The sequence below is a fragment of the Callorhinchus milii genome, unplaced genomic scaffold (genome assembly GCF_018977255.1).
Source record: "Callorhinchus milii isolate IMCB2004 unplaced genomic scaffold, IMCB_Cmil_1.0 Scaffold23, whole genome shotgun sequence".
In the NCBI taxonomy this organism is placed as follows: Eukaryota; Metazoa; Chordata; class Chondrichthyes; order Chimaeriformes; family Callorhinchidae; genus Callorhinchus; species Callorhinchus milii.
Window position 1 is genome coordinate 1,718,099 of NW_024704764.1, and position 18,019 is coordinate 1,736,117.

Consider the following 18,019-nt stretch of genomic DNA (forward strand, 5'->3'; position numbering starts at 1 on the left):
CCATTTGCTATCTGGTGAGAAGCTGTCTATGCTAATGTGGTCGTCTTTTCAGAAGATATTTCTGCCTTATTGGCCCTATTTGATCTTTCTTCGTGCTCTGAATCGCAAATGCTTCCTGCTCTGGGACGTTCCATTGACTTGTCCATTTTAGGTGATCTATTGGCTCCGTGATGTGTATCTGTAGATGGTTTAAGCGTGTCGTGCTCTGGCGATAGCTCCTTTGGAGGCCAAGGTGTAATGTTGTCCACGCTGCCTCGACTCATACTTGTGTATTTCACTGCCTGTTTGCCGAATTTTTTTCTACTGGTTTCCTGCAGTTGTTTTCCGGATAAGTGCGAGCTGTCCACGCTGATGCACTTTACGGGCGCGTACCTGACGTGCTTCTGAGATCTGTTATCAGGAGACGAGGGCGGGAGGTCCTGTAACTCCCAGGGGCAAACCTCGGCCTTGTCGAAGTTGTCAAAGTTATCTTCCAAGAGCGATCTGGGTGATCCTCGCGGGACTTCGCTGGCCCGCCGCTGCCTGGTTGACGGTGACACGTTTTGTTTCTTGGACGTCTCCGGCAGCGTGCAGGACTGCAGCTCCCTGGACGCTCGCTTGCTCGCCGGATTCTTTTGAACCTTGTCCCTGACCCGCCTTGCGCTTTCGACACTGAGGTAAGACTTGCTGATGAGCAGCGCCTTTTCTTTTGAGCTCGAGCTCACGCTACGGGATTTCTGCAGAGTGGTCATCTTGGGGCACAGCGGCCTGATGTCCACAGACAGGTTGTGCGCGCTCGCGGACTTGCACACCGAACGGGAAGAGTCCACCGAATCCGTGTCCGATTTGGCAGAGACCTTCTTGGCCAGTTTCTTCCTCATCAGTGAATCCAGGAGAGAAGGATCCTTGCCCCCGGTGTCTGATTTGCTGGTCGAGCCATCGCGGTGATCTCTCACGTGGTCGTAGGTACTGTGAGATTTTCTCAAAGACAAAACCCGGTGCTTGATGGAGTCCTCCTTGACTTTCAGACTGAAGCTGGTGGGATCGTAGGTCTTTTTCTTGTAGGAGCCAGGATAGCTGCCCCTTCCGTCCCTCTCGTCCTTGCCGTGCTGCCTGCTCATGGACTCGGGAAATTCTGATATTCGCTTCATGATGGATCGCCCCAGAGTCCTCCTGGAGCTCCTCTTCTTCTGGAGGTGTGGGTTATTCGCTGTCATCTTCTTGGTTTTGTGTACCTCTAGCTGCCCGTAAAGTTTCTTCAGTTCGTCCTGCAGAAACCAAAGTGAAGCGATTTTAGATAAAACAGCTTGCATTGAAAACCAACCATAACTTTCATTTCTATAGCCCTCCTCCCGCTATAGAAGGGATTATTACCCCCGAGAAAAGCAATCCGGCGCCATTCGACTAACAACCGGGTTCCTACGTACTGCTAGGGAAACAGTGGCGTGTGTGTGGAGTAAGGAAACTTGCCGAAGGTTTCGCCCTCCCTGGGAATCGAACCCGGGGCCTCTCACGTGCGAGGCGGGAGCTCTGACCACTACGCTACATGACTCCTTGTTTGACTATTTCCATTTGTTAGTGAGTCCAGAACTGGAGAGCGTAAATCTAAGATAACCAGCAGCGGAGCTAAGAGGGGGTTTAGGCAGAACATCTTCACGTAGAAGAGAGTGAGACTGTGGATCTCAGTTGCGGCTGAAGTAAATATCATCACTACGTTTAAGAGAACACGTGACGAATATATGAGGGAGAAAGGAACAGGAATGAATTTTGCAAAGTATAAACGTTGGTGTGCACGAGTTGGTTTGTTTCTGTGCCGTTATCGCTCTACCTTTTGGCAAGCCACGATTTATCTTTTCTCTGACGTGTTCGAGCTGCGCTGGTCACATACTCACCCTGATGTCATCTGGGTCCAGGCTGTGGTCACTCCAGGCGGATGTGATGCTGCTGTTGAGATAGGAGCCTGAACGGCGCATGTCCAACTCGTCCTCGTACACCTCGGCCGCTATCTCCTCTCTCAGCGGCATTCCCACATGGAGGAACTGTGAAGAGAAGAGCAAGGCATCAGTAATGTGGCACGAATTTGAGAACACTCAAAAGAGGCCAGAAGGAAATGGATGGGATGGGGAATGTTGGAGGTTTACTCCATGTCTAGTGGTGATTTACGTAGCAGTGACATGGATTGGAAATGCGTTACTATACTATACACTATACAAGTGTGATTTGTTGGTGGTGCATTCGTAGAACTGATGAGTGTCACCTTAATGGAAATCAAACTCACCAACAAGTACAACAATAATAATAACAATCCTTGCATTTGAGGTGGCGCCTTATCACGTCTTCGAGACGCCTCGAAGGGCTTCACAGACTATACTGTAATCAAACCCTGGTTCTCTCGCTCGCGTGCTCTAACGCAAAGCTACAGGACTCCACAGTTCTAACTTGTTCTGCCTGGAGATGAAAGTCTTCAGTACCTTAGGGATGAAGAGTAAAGCCAGGGTCATCGTCACGGTCAAGTGAGTGTGCACAAAGAAGAGCAACAGCATCCAATCAGGGTGAAGACTTGTCACTGTGGTGAATCTGGAACATGAAGTAGAAATTACAGTCACGACTTTACACTGTGCACTATTTCACTGAGCGAGTGGTAAATCTATGGAAGAGGCTCCAGAGGGAGACAGACAGTGGAGCAGAAAGTGCCGATTCATTCAAATGCAAATTCGACAGATTTCTTTTAGAAAATAATATTTTGGGCTACGGTATATGCGTAATTCGAGACATGACACATAGTAAGTGTCGTATGGCTGGGAAGAACCAGGAAAATTCGGATCTAAGGTCCCAAAGCTTTTCATTCTGTTGTAGACTAAACCATAACTAATCCATTCAGAATTCATTGTTATTAACATCCCCATTATTGTACCCTGCGACTGTCGGGGTGGTTGGAAAGCAGACCAGATGGACCGTGGTCTTTTTTTGTCCAGCAATTCCTACCTTCCTTTGACTATATTTTGTGGGCAAACATGGCAGCCAATTTGCACACAGCAATGACCCATAAACATGCACCGTCTTCCCAATTCCGGTCTGACCTCTGACAACCCTGCCCTAAAACAGTCACTAATCCACGCTCAGCAACTTCCCAGAAACGCAAGCTTTATCTTAATGTTCCTCATTCAGTTCCGAGTGTGTTAACTACGCCTTAGAGGAATTCTTCACACTCGACTCCTGTTAACCCTGTGAGCGAAAGCCCTAATGGTCAGGGTGGTACTTGCTGGACAAACAATGTGGTTTTAGCTGGTTAACCTCCAGCAGTACCACAAACCACACTCTGAGGTCCTCAAGCCTTGGCTCTTGCCAACCTGCACCCAATATTCTCTGGAAATTGGGCCAGCAGGTGCACTCCTCCAGGGAGAGAGAGCACGTATGTCATTCCAGACACAGGTGTGTGAGGCATAAATATGGGGAACTCTCAGGCTGGTTTGGACACTTTTTGAGCAGAGTGATGGGTTTCCACGTGTGTCAGGACACCTGGCTGACCAAAATGAAACTCCCCGGTGGACAATGCTGGGAGAGAGACACCAGATCTTTTGTGATCGGTCACTTGTTCACTGTCTGTGAAAGCCTAGCCACTTGGATAAGGTGGAAACGATGCTCCAGTGTGAATTCGGAGGCTCTTGGCCAATTGGTAGGAAAGAAAAAGATGGTGTTTATTGAGTTAGGGATTTGTGCGGATACATTTTCTTTGCAATTGACAGACTTCCAGCTCCCATTTCCTAACCAGGATATTGTTGCACAATTAAACCCGGCTTCTGAGCATAAATCCAGAACATTTGGCTTTTTAAGAAAAACGTAAACTGCATTTTAACAGTGGAATACATCATGGACTTAACTGGGAGTACAGAACCTGTTACAGTTAAGTCCTTAGGGGGTAGTACAGATTACATCGCCTCCATTCTTTGTGTTAAGTCGCTCTAAAAGCTTTTCTCTGTTTGTAGAAATGACAAAACAAGATCAATGAAAGCCTGCGGTGGTGGGGGCGAGGGCGGGGGGAATGCAGGAAGAATCTTTCAGCCATTGGGGGAAATGGTGCCAGGTATCGGGGTGACAGTAGGGGGTGTCCCTGAGCTGGGAAACAGGAAAATGAAACCAAGGATCCAGTTCCTGATCACAGTCCAGGGGCTTGACACGTTATATAAAATTTTTTGCTGGGACCACAGCTCTCGGCAGAGAATCCCTCCCATTGCCATTCCCGTTGGATGGGAAGGGGAACGATTAGCGATGGCGTTGAGGTGATTGACAGCCTGGAGCCACTTGCGATTGGACAGGCTCCACCCTTTGGATCGGCTCAGCTGTCAATCAATCACGATATTCCCTCCCTTGTTCCCTCCCTCCCCGTTCCTCCGCCCCGCCCCCCCCCCCTCATTGATTGATAGCCCAACTCCAGCTGCTTGTGATTGGCTGGAGTCCGCTGTCAATCGGAATTTGACTCCTTCCATCTACATACGGGAGCCCCTCGTGGCTGAATGGAGGCGCGGCAGAAGGCACGAATGAGGACCATTTTGCCCGAAATCACTGGATTTTTGTCCGAATTAACAGGTAACAATACAAAAGAACGGGAGTGGGGGCCCGGCATTGTGTTTCAGTTTACCTGACGTCCAGTGCTAACCGGCATCACTGCATATCAATAATAATAATAATCCCTGCATTTGATACAGCGCCTTATCACGCCTTCGAGACGTCTCAAAGCCCCTCACAGAATATACTGTAAATTAGATTGGCTGTATATGCTTTTCGTGGGTGAACCGCGGCAGCCAATTGCGCCCAACGGCGGAACACAAACAGTCGTGCAATGAGTGACCGATTGTTTCGTTGATATTGGATTTGATGGAGTGATAGACATTAAGATGTAGTAATCCTCACATTTGCCACTGCGTTTTTCACGCCAGGAGCACTACACAGGGTACGCTATAGAGGGCAGTGATTGTATTTTGTAAACAAAATTTGCGCACAGCAACAGCCCACGAACAGCCATCAAGTGAATGATGATGATAATAATTATAATAGTAATTCTTGCATTTGATAGATAGATAGCGCCTTATCATGTCTTCAAGACGTCTCATTTCTCGCGATAAGACACTGTATCAAATGCAAGGATTATTATTATTATTTTAACGTCAGGCTGACGCACAGTTTCCCAGGACCTCGACGCGTAACCTGCCGATGTTTATTGGCTCCCATTCGCTGAACGGTCACTGATAGCGAGACGTTGGTGGCTGTAGAGACAGGACAAGTCGGGGAGAGGACAATTTTATTTTTAGGAAACAAAGTGGGGTCAGAGTGCTCTGGTGTCCAACGTTACCTGACGCTGTGGAAGGCAGCGGACATGACGATTTCATTGTGGATCGCGAGACCCATGAAGCGGGGCTCGTGGAACGCAGATGGCACGGTGCGTACGGCGTAGCAGAGATAGCTGGCCCAGCACAGGAGAAGCAACTCCGCTGTGGGTGGAAAATAAACCAGGACTGAGACAGGAACCTTGAAGCTTTGCACAACGACAACAACTTGAATATATGTAGCGCCCTGCACCCCGGGTAGCGCCTTGGAGCACTTTACTAAACCCTGACTGAGTCCAGCTCCCATCGCCTGCTGACTGACTCCCAAGCCAGAGAAAGGGACCATCAGCTCAGGAATGTAAAACCAGAGACATTTACAGCATAGAAGAAGCCCATTTCAGCCCATCGTGTCCGTACTGGCTCTTTGAAAGAACAATTCCATTTACCCGGCCTTTCCCCGCACCCTGCAGGGAGGGATTATTCCACAGTATATTCTGTGCAGCGCTTTGAGACGTCTCGAAGACGTGATAAGGCACTATATCGAATGCAAGGATTATTGTCATTTATATTATATTACATCTCCAAGCCCTCCATGGAATTTTACAGTAACGTGTCATTATTGTGCATTATTAAGAGAGCACGCCGGCCAATTTACACCTAGCAATTCCCCACAAACGGCCACGACCACCTTCGTCGGGTGGATTGTCGGCCAGGACGCTGGGAGAGAGATTCCCTTCTCTTTTTAAAAGGTGCTGCAGGATCTTTAACATCTACTTGAACAGGTACAGCCGGGATCTCGGTTTAACACCTCAACCTCTGACAACATGGTACTTTCCCCCGACCGTGCACTGGAGCATCAGCCGAGACTGGGAGCTCAAAGTCCTGACGTAGGTGGGGGCTCAAACCCCTTCTGGAGAGCAGACCAAAGAGAGAGATTCTTACCGACAGCCATCATGTAATCCCATCGGTCGAGCTGACACGTGTTAAACGACTGTCCGTCAGGAGTTTGGGACTGGACGATCAATGGGATTCTCCTCTCCATGTTCTCCCAGACGGCCACTGTCCAGGCGATCAAGAACCAGCAGACGGTCAGGATGATCACACCCAGCATCTTCAGCACTCGGCAGCACGTCATGTAGGGCACCCTCTGGGCGGTCCGGGACAGGAACACCTTCAGCACCCTGGGGAACAGGCAGACACAGAGCACAGGGCCAGAGACACAGAGAACGGAGAGGTTTACAGTCGCAGAGAAAGAACCTTGAGGGACTTCAAGGTTTCGCCCACAAATATACAGTCAATTCACTTTACGGTATATTCTCTGAAGCGCTTTGAGACGTCTCCGTTCCTCTGGCTCCGGTCTGCTCCACATCCCTCGCCCTAACCGCCCTACCATCGGTGGCCGGGCCTTCAGCCTCTCAGCCCCGAGGCTCTGGAACTCTATCCCCCAGTGCCTTCGCCGCTTCCTCCCTTTCCTCCTTCAAGGCCGGTCTCAAGATCTTTCTCTTCGACCGTGCCTTCAGCTCCCCTCTCGACTCTCAACCCCCTCCTCGCTCCTTCCCTCCTCTCCCCCTGACCATTTCCCCCCTGCTCGGGTCCCAACCCAACTGTCCGGCGCCTTGGGACGTCCTCCCGACGTGAAAGGCGCTCTATACATGAAATCTTATTGTTGTTGTTGTCTAGAAGACCTGATTTGGTGCTACACCAAATGCAAGAATTATAAGGATTGTTATTTATTACTTCAGGTATGTGGAGAGACTAGAGACGCTGGGATTGTTCTCCTTAGAGCAGAGAAGGTTAAGAGGTCCAAAATTATGAGCAGGTTTGATAGAGTAGGTAGGGAGAAGCTGTATCCTCTGGTGGGTGGGTCGGGAACCAGAGGACACAGATTCAAGATAATTGGCAAAAGAACTAAAAGGGAGACGAGGAGATTTTTTTTACACAGAGACTTGTTACGGTCTGGAATGCACTGCCTGAAAGGGTGGTGTAAGCAGATTCAATAACAACTTTCAAGAGGGAATTGGATATAGACCTGAAAAGAAGAAATTTGCAAGGATTTGGGGAAAGAGCGAGGGAGTGGGACTAACTGGTGGCTCTTTCAAAGAGCTGGTACAGGCACAATGGGCCAAATGGCCTCCTTCTGTGCTTTGGATTCTATAACCTGTGTTTCTATATCTCCTTAATGCCTCAAAACTTCCCAAGCACTTCCTGATTACTGTCAAGTGTGGCGGCTGTTTTCATTGGCAATTTTGTGCTGTTATAAGACTTGCCTGGACTGCGTTAGGATGTCGGCCTAGACCATGAGCTCAAAGTCCCAACTTGGGGTTACGAAATCCATCCGATAAGTAACACCTCCAGAAAGGTCATATTAAACACCAAATCTTAAAGCTAACTTTAGATATCAAGAGTTAAAGAGCCTCATAAGGAACATTAGCTCAAGGCAGATCGTTTACAACACCAGCAAGAGGAGGTATCAGGAACACAATACATGTTTAAATGGTCACCTAAACCTTTAAACTAAACTTAAATAAGATACCCTCAATCTTCTGACACAGAGGCAATGTACCGTCTATCCATTTGCCTCCCTATCATAGAATCATAGTATGAATCCTACAGCACAGAAGGAGGCCATTCAGCCCATTGTGCCTGTTGCCGGCCATTTGAAAGAGCTACCAACTAGTCCCACTTCCCCTCTCTTTTCCCGTAGTCTTGCAAGTATTTTCTATCCAATTCCCTTTTGAAAGTTATTACTGAACCTGTTTCCATCACCCTTTAAGGCAGTGCTTTCCAGATCGTAACAACTCACTTTAAATATGTTTATATTTTTAATATTTAAAAAAAATGACAGCTAACCATTAAACATCGATTTCTTTTTGCCCTCCCACCCCCATTCCCGCCACCCCTCCCCCCCACAGGAATGGACACACTGTCCTGCGCTGTGGGCTCACGGGTACCTGTACATCTTCAGTGTTATAGTTCCGTAAATCACAGCAAAGCCCAACATCCTGACCCAACGCAGGAGAATACATCGGAACACGCTCGGGGTGAAGTAAAGGATAAACACCTGCAATGAAACGGCAAACAGAGGAGTTCGTAACACACACACCATTAGCGCACATACACGTATAGGCATTAGGGTTTAAGGAATTATAGAATTATTCAGCACAGAAGGAGGCCATTCGGCCCATCGCGTCTGTGTCGGCTCTTTGAAAAGAGCTTCCAAATCAATCCCACTCCCCCGCTCTCTCCCCATAGCCCTGCAAACTTGTCCTCCCCAAATAATTATCTACTTCTCTCTTAAAAGTTGTTATCAAACCGGCTTCCACTGATTCGATGACAACTTTTAGTGAGGAGAGATGGGCAGCTCTCCCCGGAATCAAAACAGAAGTCGCTTGGAACACTCAGCAGGTCAGGCTGCATCTATGGAGAGAGAAATTAACTCACTTTCCTCTCTCCATAGGGGAAAGCTTCACTCACACTGGTACGATTTACCTAACCTAGTTATCTGGAGCAGAGAATCCTGAGAAAATTTGTTTGTGGTGGTAATTGGCAACAGCTCAAAGAACATTAACCGAGTAATGAGAATGCTCCCAGGTTCCCTCGTGTTTGATACTGACATTAATAATAACACTCACTCTTGCATTTGACATTGCGCCTTATCACACCTTGGAGGAATCTCAAAGTGCTCCACAGTAAAGTGAGTTAACTGCACTTTGTGGGATTATTATTTGAACGGAAAGAAAACAATATGTATGGAAAATGAAAAGGACCTGTGGTGGGGGGGGGGTCCTGAATGACAATAAATTGAAGCTCTCCCAACAATGTTCTGTGTCAGTGAGTAAAGCAAACCAGATGATGGGACGTATCAAAAGATCAATAGCAAACTGAAATAGTGGGATAGTCCTGCCGCTGTATAAATCATTGGTGAGACCATAGTTAGATACTGTGTACAGTTCTGGTCGACGCAGTACAAAAAGGAGAAATCGAGAAGATACAGAGGAGGGCAATGCAAATGATTGAGGGAATGGAAGGACTGGACTATGAGGAGAGACTAAGTAAATTGGGCATGTTCATGCTGGGAAAGAGAAGGTTGAGAGGTGATATGATTGCTGTCTTTAAGATTCTAAAGGGGCAAAGCAATATAGATCATGACAGACTGTTTCAACTTGTCCAGAATAGTAAAACCAGAGGACAAGGCCTGAGATTGAAGGGGTGTACATTCAGAACGAATGTACCCAAACACTATTTCAGTGAGCGATTAGTGAAGTTGTGGAACAGGCTCCCGAGGGAGACGGTTGAATCAGGAAATGTTGATTCTTTCAAACACGGATTAGAAAGTTTTCTTTAGGAAATAACATTATGGGATATAGCACATAGGTAGTTTGAGACATATGTGCATGCAACTGCCAGGAAGGTGGAAGGCGAACTAGATGGACCGTGGTCTTTTTTCGTCAAGCATTTCTTACGTACGCATATTTTGTGGGCGAAAGGTGGCAGCCAATTGCGCACAGCAGTGTCCCACAAACATTGAGTGACCAGTTTTTTTTTTTAATACTTTGTTTATCATTGCGTGGAAAGAGTGTTGACGTACTGTACCTCAGTGCTGATCTCTCCTCTTGTTCACCCAAAAAACTAGGAAATAAAGGAGTTGGGAGGGAGGGAAGCTTTCACTCAGCAAATCTTTTCAGCAGTTTTGACTGGAGTGAGTTTGATCGCGGTTGAGCGGTTGAGTGGAATCACAGACGCCCCCAGTTTAAAAATAATAATGATTAATTCTCCACCAGAAATGAAATGTCACAAGTCTGTAATTGTAAGTGCGTCAAACGTATCAATTTTACTTTCCAGATTTAGAGCTCGCCACCTGCCAGCCATCCACCGAGATTACAGAGCACCAGGAATATAACAGTCAGTGTGCGAATCAGTGCATTGGCTCAATCACACACACACACACACACACACACTGGACTGACTGACTGCTGTGTGAGCAATTACAAACTGAGGTCCAGATAATAATAATAATAATAATAATATTAATCATTGCATCATCAGGTCTTCGAGACGTCTCGAAGCGCTTCCCAGAATATACTGTAAAGTGAATTGACTGTATGTTTTGTGGGCGATCGGGTAAAATAATCAGACTGTAAGAGTTAAAAGTCCCAACACAGGGCTTGAACCCACAAACTTCTGACTCGGAGTCAAGAGTGCTATCGAGCCAGTCTGACACATACCAAAACAATGAGTCGATTGGTGGATTGCTTTTCCGGGGGTAATAATCCCTTAAAAAAAATAATAATAATAATGTGGTCACTCAATCCACGACTGTTTGTGAGACGCTGCTGTGCGCAGTCGGCTGCCGCTTTTCGCCCACAAAATATACTGTCAATTCACTTGACATTATATTCTGTGAAGCGCTTTGAGACGTCGCAAAGACTTGATAAAGCTCTCTATCAAATGCAAGGATTATTATATTATTATAACAATGTACAATAAATAAATCTGGACATTTTAGGTCGTCATGTTTTCCATTGCTGATGGGAGTGACTGTAAGAATCTATCAGTATTTCAATAGCAAGAACATATGCTGGAAACTAAGGTAATACTTGCCGGAAAATACAAGAGGATTGATCCGCCGAGGATTGTCTCCAGAAGAATCAGTCCAGATGCTCGAATTCTCTATTAAGAAAAACAAACGGTAAGAAAAATACTCATTTCTTGCTTCCCAAGATGTTATAATAATATAATAATAATATTATAAACAATAATAATGTTGATAGCACTCCTCACACAAGACAGCGTCTCGGAGTGCTCAATTTACTAACTTAAATGGTAATAATAGGAATAATAATAATAATAATAAGGTTTACAGGCCTTATAGTGCCTTATCACTTCATTGAAATGTCCCCATAGCGTTTCGCTGGATTTCCTGTCATATCCAGAGACTATTATAGGCAAACACACAGCTAATTAGAGCACAGCAACATCCACAAAGTCAATGACCAATTTTATCTGGAGAATTATTGGTCAGAACAATGAGAGAGAGCAAGAAACTCCCTTCAGCTTTTGAATAAAGCCACAGGATCTTTAACATCCTCCGGAAGAGGCACTCGGTTTAGGATCTCATCCAAAGCCCATCAGCTCTGGCAATGCAGCGTTCCCCAGCACTGTACTGGAGCTTCAGCCTGGACTGAAATATAATAATAATAATAATAATAAGCCTTGAATTTGATAGAGCGACTTATCACGTCTTTGAGACGTCTCAAACCGCTTCACAGAATAGATTGTAAAGTCAATTGACTGCATATTTTGTGGGCGAAACACTGCTAGGTAGACAGAGGCTTGTGGAGTAAGGAAACTTGCCCAACGCTTCACCCTACCAGGAATTGAACCCAGATCCTCTCGCTTGTGAGACGAGTGCTCCAACCACTGAGCTCTAACCAGCAATCTTTATTGTGCAATATTCAGTCACAGGGGATCATCCATAGAATGCTGGAATGGATTTGTGGGAGAGTTACAAGTTGGAATCAAATCAGTTGCTTCAAGGTTCGTAAACCACAAGTGTGAAGGAAAAAGAATATCTGTCCATCATACGAGCTTAATACAATCCAATACAAAATTTGTAAAGCGCCTTTAAGGTCAAGGATTAGAGATTAGGAGCCGGTGGCGGTTTGGGGTGGGGGGGTTTTGGGGATCAGGGAGGGTGGAGGTCATTGGGGGTAGGAGGGTGGCCAAATGCAAGGTCGAAGAGGAGGCTCTTGAGGGAGGGAGCGAGGTGAAGGGAATGTGGGATGGAGTTCCAGAGGGTGGGGGCAGAGAGGCTGAAGGGTGGGGGGGACATGGAGCAGGCCAGAGCTTGCTGAGCCAAGGGAGCGGAGAGGTTGATAAGGGGTTAGCAGATCGGAAAGGTAGGAGGGGTCAAGGCCGTTTAAATTCTAGCAAAAGAATTCCTCTCCCGGGCTGTTCCTCAATGGAAACTAAGGTTTCCGTTGTAAATGTCTTGAATTCTGCTTTCAGGCCATTCCTGTGATGCCAGGGATGATTAGTAAGGTCCCTGACCATCTGGGCAGCTTATTTCTGGCTTGCAACCGTGTTTAGGCAAGAGGATTAGTGATTATGACGTTGTTAATGTAGGTTTATTGAGAAATAATCTCCATCTGACTACTGGGAAAACTCGTGCCGGTCTTTAATGGCATTTAATGACCGAGTGAGTGTCAAATTGCAGGAAGTGTTTGATGCCTTGATCAAATTCAACTGCAGCATTTGTCATTACAGACACAATAATCGTTTGATTTAGTGCCTTATTACGTCAGGAGGACATCTCAAAGCACTTGGCAAGATTCACTTTGAAGTGCAGTGACTGCGGCAACCAATTTCGTACGCAGCAGTGACCCACAAATAGCCATGAAGTGAACGACCAATTTGTCTGGGGTATTGTTATTGGCCAGGACACCAGGAGAGGAAAACTCCTTTCTCTTAGTACCGTGGGATCTTCAATATCCACCCGCTCAGGCAGACACGACTTCAGTTTAAGGTTTAATCCAAAGAGCAGCACCTCCATAAAAATGCAGTGTTCCCCCCAGCACTGCGCTAGAGCATCAGTCTAGACTGTGAGCAAAAAGTCCCAACATAGACTTGAACCCTCAACTTTCTGACTCGAGAGGTGAGAGTAGTTACCAGCCGAGCCAGGCTAAGTCACCTCCTGCCTTGTTCTCTTTCTGGGGCTCATGATCCAGCGCAGTTGGAGGCAAAAATCAGACAATTCTCCACTTGATGCCCCAGAAGCAGAACCAATAATAACAATAATAATAATATTACTCCTTGGATGAGATATAGCGCTCATCAGAGGTTGGGCCTTTGGCCTTTCTGCACCCACCCTCTGGAACTCCAGCCCGGAGCCCCTCCACCTTGCCCCCACCCCCCCCATCCCATATCTCTTCGACCGTGCCTTCGGGGTATCTTCCCACCACCTACGCCCTCGCCGTCCAACCCCTGCCGACCTCCAGTCCGCAACTCGGGTGCAAACCCTCGACTGCTCAGCACCTTGGGGCATCCTCCCGACGTGAAAGGCGCTGGCTAAGCTCAGCTTTGCCGTCGGCAGCGCTGCGAGCGGAGTAGGGTGCGGCACTCGAGGGGTTAAGGCCGTGCGCTTGGCAGGCGGGTGGACCCAGGGGCGCGGGTGCTGTTCCAGCTGAGAAGAAAGTAAGGTCATCATTCCTGTTGGGCCCGTGCGTGGGCAAGCTCACAGCAGCAAAATGATTCATATCGCCGTTGATAGAAGTATTTTTAGTTGCGATTTAAACCCGCGGCAGAGACGGAGATGACTTCACCCCCTATCGACCGGCACCTGATGTTGTGCCCTGCCATTTGATCACCGCTCGCCCACCCTGGGGGGTAACGGCAACAGAGGATTCTGTCGATCGGTTGATTGCCTCTCAGGAGCACATCCTCTGATGACTGACAAAGCCTCTTGTTCTCGAGGCTTTGTTGGAGAGTATTGATCGTGGGCTGCGTGTGTGTGTGTGTGTGTGTGTGTGTGGGGGGGGGGGGGGCGGGGAGGGTGGGGGAAGGGGGGACATTTTATCTTTCAGACGAGAGACATTCCCTTTTGTTCTGCCGAGCACTGCTTTTTTTAAAAAAATAATAATAATCGTTGCAATTTGATACAGCGCCTTATCTCGTCGTCGAAACCCCTCTGAGCGCTGCGCGGAATATACCGCAAAGTCAATTGCCTGTATACTTTGTGGGCGAAACGCAGCAGCCAATTGCGCACAGCAGCGTCCCACAATGACCACATTTTTAATAGTTTCTGAAGGGATTATTAGCCCCCACCCCACCCCACCCCCCCACCGGAAAGCAATCCGCCAATCGACTATTAACCAGGTTCCTGCTTACTGCTAGGTAAACAGAGGCGTGTGGAGTAAGGAAACTTGCCGAAGGTTTCACCCCGCCCGGGGATCGAACCTGGGTCCTCTCGCTTATGAGGCGTTTGAAAAAAAAAAATCCTGGTGTCGATTTGTGCGTTTGCTAAGTATCTTAAACTGGTGCCTTCTAGTCGCTGACTCAGTGACCAGCGGAACTAATTTGCTCCCGTTGACTCTGTGTCAAAACCCCTCATCATTTTGAAGACCTCTCTCCGTCAGGTCTGACTGGAGGGTGAGAGACTGCTACCATCGGCACGCAATAGAGACGTGGTCAGGTGTCCGGCCAGTTGACTTGCCTTGTTCCTTCTGTAGTGATAAGCGACCAACATGCTGAGGAACACGAGAAGCATGCAGAAAGCCTGGCAGGTCAGGATGGATACCCTCAGGTACTCGTCCTCCTGGACCAGACAGGGAGCGTCGCTGGTGCACCGGCTGCAGCCCAGCCCGCACGCCCGGCACTCGAACAGCTCCCGCGCCTCCTCCACGGCTTGGCGCCTCGGATAGGAAGCTCGCTCCTCGGCCTGACCTAAAACGGCGTCCAACAGGTTAGCAGCTCATCACCACAGCACCTCCGAGCGACACAGTCCCGCAGGAACTACTCACGTCAGTGTGTCCGTCGGGACCGTAACATTTAACATGATCTACGCAAAGTCTGAATTGCAAGTAAATGGTTAATCTGCACTGCGAGGGCGTGGTTCAGTGCAGCCGATAAGCGCTCGGGGTATATAATAATATAGCAACAATTGCGTTTGATGTGGCGCCTTCTCACGTCTTCGAGACATCGCCAAGAACTTCACAGAATAGACTGTAAAGGCTGTATTTTGCAGTCAGTGTTCTCAAAGCGCTTCGCAGAATACACTGTGGGACATTTTATGGGTGAAATGCGGCAGCCAATTAATTGCGCACAGCAGTGTCCCGCAAACATCCGTGGATTAAGTGACCGAATTATTATTTTTATTATTATTTTTGAAGTGATTATTGCCCCCGGAAAAGCGATCCGCCAATTGACTAACAATCGGGTTCCTACTTACTGGTAGGTCAACAGAGGCGTGTGGAGTAAGGAAACTTGCCCAAAGTTTTGTCCGGCCAGGAATCGAACCCAGGTCCTCTCGCTTGTGCGGCGAGCGCTCTAACCAGTGAGCTACCGGATTCCGCTGCAGAGATACTTACTGCTGAAGCCATTGGTTGAGATGACATTGGGGTTGTAGAATCCTTTCTGACAGACACATTGATATGCTCCGAGTTGAAAGCCTTGACCTTGGAGAGGCACACACTGGGATTGAAAGGAGACATCAAACAGTTAGCTTACTGGGGTACCATTGGAGAGATACACACTATAATTGAGCCAGACCGGCTCAGCTGGTCAGACTCTCGCCTCTGAGGCAGAAAGTTGTAGGTTGAAGCCCCACGTTGGGACTTTGAGCTCATAGTCCAGGCCGATTCTCCAATACAGTGCTGGGGAGCGCTGAATGTTAAGCGTTTAAACCAAGGTCCTGGTTGCCTGTCGCGATGCATGTTAAACTTCCCATTCAAAAGGCAACCATTCAACAAGGAAGTGCTTTGAGACAACCCGATGGTGCGACAGGGCGCTATATCAAATGATCAAGGATTATTATTATATTATTACAATGAGGTGCTGAATCGTGAGAGTTCATCAGTAGTAAAGAGATCCCTCAGAGGGTCTCAATCAGAGATATGATTGAATGTCAAAACACGATGAGGGTTAGTATTGGAGTGGAATCACTTAAAAACCTTTGTTTTTCACCACAGGAAAATTCACAGTGAACATGAATTTCAATGGAAAGGATTATTGTACATTGTTACAGGAGCTTAGACTCTGCTTTATTCATTAAAAGGGTGAAATTGAACAATAAATTGTGCTTTCAGCCTTCGATTCCTACACTGACTCTAAAAACAACACATACATGAGGGGGAAGGGAGTAGTGGGGGTGGGGGCTTGAGCAGAGTATTAACGTTGGAATGGACTAGTTGGGTTGAATGCGCTGGTTTATGCGCTGTATGTAATACAACATGTTTCACTGGTAGATTTCAGTCTGGATTTAGGGGCTAATAATGTATCTAATAACAACATTCTTGCATTCGATATGTATATATATATATATTTAAACAAACTGAAACGCATTGAGTGCTCTAACCACTGAGCTACAGGACTCTACACCAGTTGAGAGCAGTACGTTCGCCCACAAATATACAGTCAATTCACTTTACAGTGTGTTCTGTGAAGCGCTTTGGGACGTCCTCCTGACGTGAAAAGCGCTATATCAAATGCAAGGATTATTATTATTATTATTATTATTATTATTATTATTATTATTATTATTATTATTATTATTATGCACGAGGCTGGCTGGTGTTTTGTCTGTGAGACCAGAGTTCGATGCAACTGCAAGGCTCGGAGCCCTTGTAGGTCAACGTTCCTCTCTCTGATCCGCAGATGGTGTGACAGGTCAAGCCGTGTACTTTGGGAGAGAAAAGACTATCGAGTGATAATCAGCTGTGGTTCTGATGACATGTTTTTTGCAGATTAATCTCTGGGTGCCGATCAAAGCTTTTGCGGAAAAAAGACAATTATTTCGAGGAATATTAATAATCCTTGGAATCCTTTGAAATAGCGCCTTTCAGGAGGACATCCCAAAGCGCTTCACAGGATTTACTGTAAAATATGGATACTGTTATAAATTGAACTTCACAAATTGAAAAATAACCTCGCGGTTTCCTTGTGTGTTTAGCGACCTGTGAACAGAGTATCAGACCCCCTCAGCCTCCTCTTTTATCGGAACCGCCTTCATTATTTTTGTTTCACAAACATTTTAGTTTTTACATAAATCGGTGGGGCTGAAAAGGACTATTCATTTTGCAGAGCTGAACTTCAAAAGCACTCAAACGGATTACGGAAATCCGAGGATCAAAATAAAAAACTGTAGGTATTAGAAAAGCAAAGGCTCAACACACAAAATCCCGAAAAAGCGCAAATGGGCGTTAATGCCAACAAAAGCCCCAAACAACTCCCCGCTCTGTTAAATCCTCAGTCTTTCCACGTGTGGATCAGACGTATAAGTAATAGCCTCCGAGCCAGCGTTCCATTTATAGATCAATTTGTGAAGAGGGTTCATTCCCTGGAGCACAGCGCGGAGCTCACAGATACTGTGTGTAACCCCATTTGCAATCAGCGGAGGATGGGGGCAAAGGCGTGGAGGCAATTGAAAGTCAGACCCAGGGTCCTAGGTGAAAGATATCATTTAAATACAATGCAAATTTACATTGAGACAGCACCTTTCACATCAGGGGCACAATAACAACAACAACGACGACGACAAATTGCATTTATATGGCGTCTTTCACGTCAGGAGGACGTCCCAAGTGGGGGGTGAGGACACGAGCCGCCGAGTTCTGAATAATAAACATAATAAACAATAACAATTATAAATAATAATGAACGTAGTTGGAAGGAAGCGGTGTGATAAGTTAGGACTACAATGTAAGGTAATTGACAAAAGAACCAGAGGGAAGTCCAGGAGGAATTGTTTAACCCTGAGAGTTGTTTCAGTCTGGAACAAACTGCCTGAGAGGGTGATGGAAGCAGATTCGATAGTAGTCCTCAAAAGGGAATTAAGATAGGTACTTAAAAAAGGAAAACATTTTCAAGGCTATGGGGCAAAAGCGGAGGGAGTTGGACTAGTTGGTAGCTCTTTCAAAGAGGCACGATGGGCCGAATGGCCTCCTCCTGGGCTGTACGAGTCTATGATTCATTCTTATTTAAAAAGAGAATCGTATTTCAGA

At 46.8% G+C, this 18,019-nt stretch overlaps 1 protein-coding gene across 1 annotated transcript in view; it reads right to left on the bottom strand.

Moving 5' to 3' along the window:
* Positions 1 to 26: 26 nt before the first annotated feature.
* Positions 27 to 18,019, bottom strand: part of gpr179 (probable G-protein coupled receptor 158) — a 33,322-nt gene continuing 15,329 nt past the window's right edge. Inside the window, exons 3-11 of the mRNA XM_042343433.1 lie at positions 15,389 to 15,491; positions 14,515 to 14,744; positions 10,905 to 10,973; positions 8,255 to 8,364; positions 6,246 to 6,484; positions 5,330 to 5,468; positions 2,451 to 2,556; positions 1,872 to 2,018; positions 27 to 1,247 (exon numbers count right to left, since the gene is read on the bottom strand). Of these exons, the coding sequence (XP_042199367.1) occupies positions 27 to 1,247; positions 1,872 to 2,018; positions 2,451 to 2,556; positions 5,330 to 5,468; positions 6,246 to 6,484; positions 8,255 to 8,364; positions 10,905 to 10,973; positions 14,515 to 14,744; positions 15,389 to 15,491 (2,364 nt within the window). The remainder of the gene's footprint in view (positions 1,248 to 1,871; positions 2,019 to 2,450; positions 2,557 to 5,329; positions 5,469 to 6,245; positions 6,485 to 8,254; positions 8,365 to 10,904; positions 10,974 to 14,514; positions 14,745 to 15,388; positions 15,492 to 18,019) is intronic.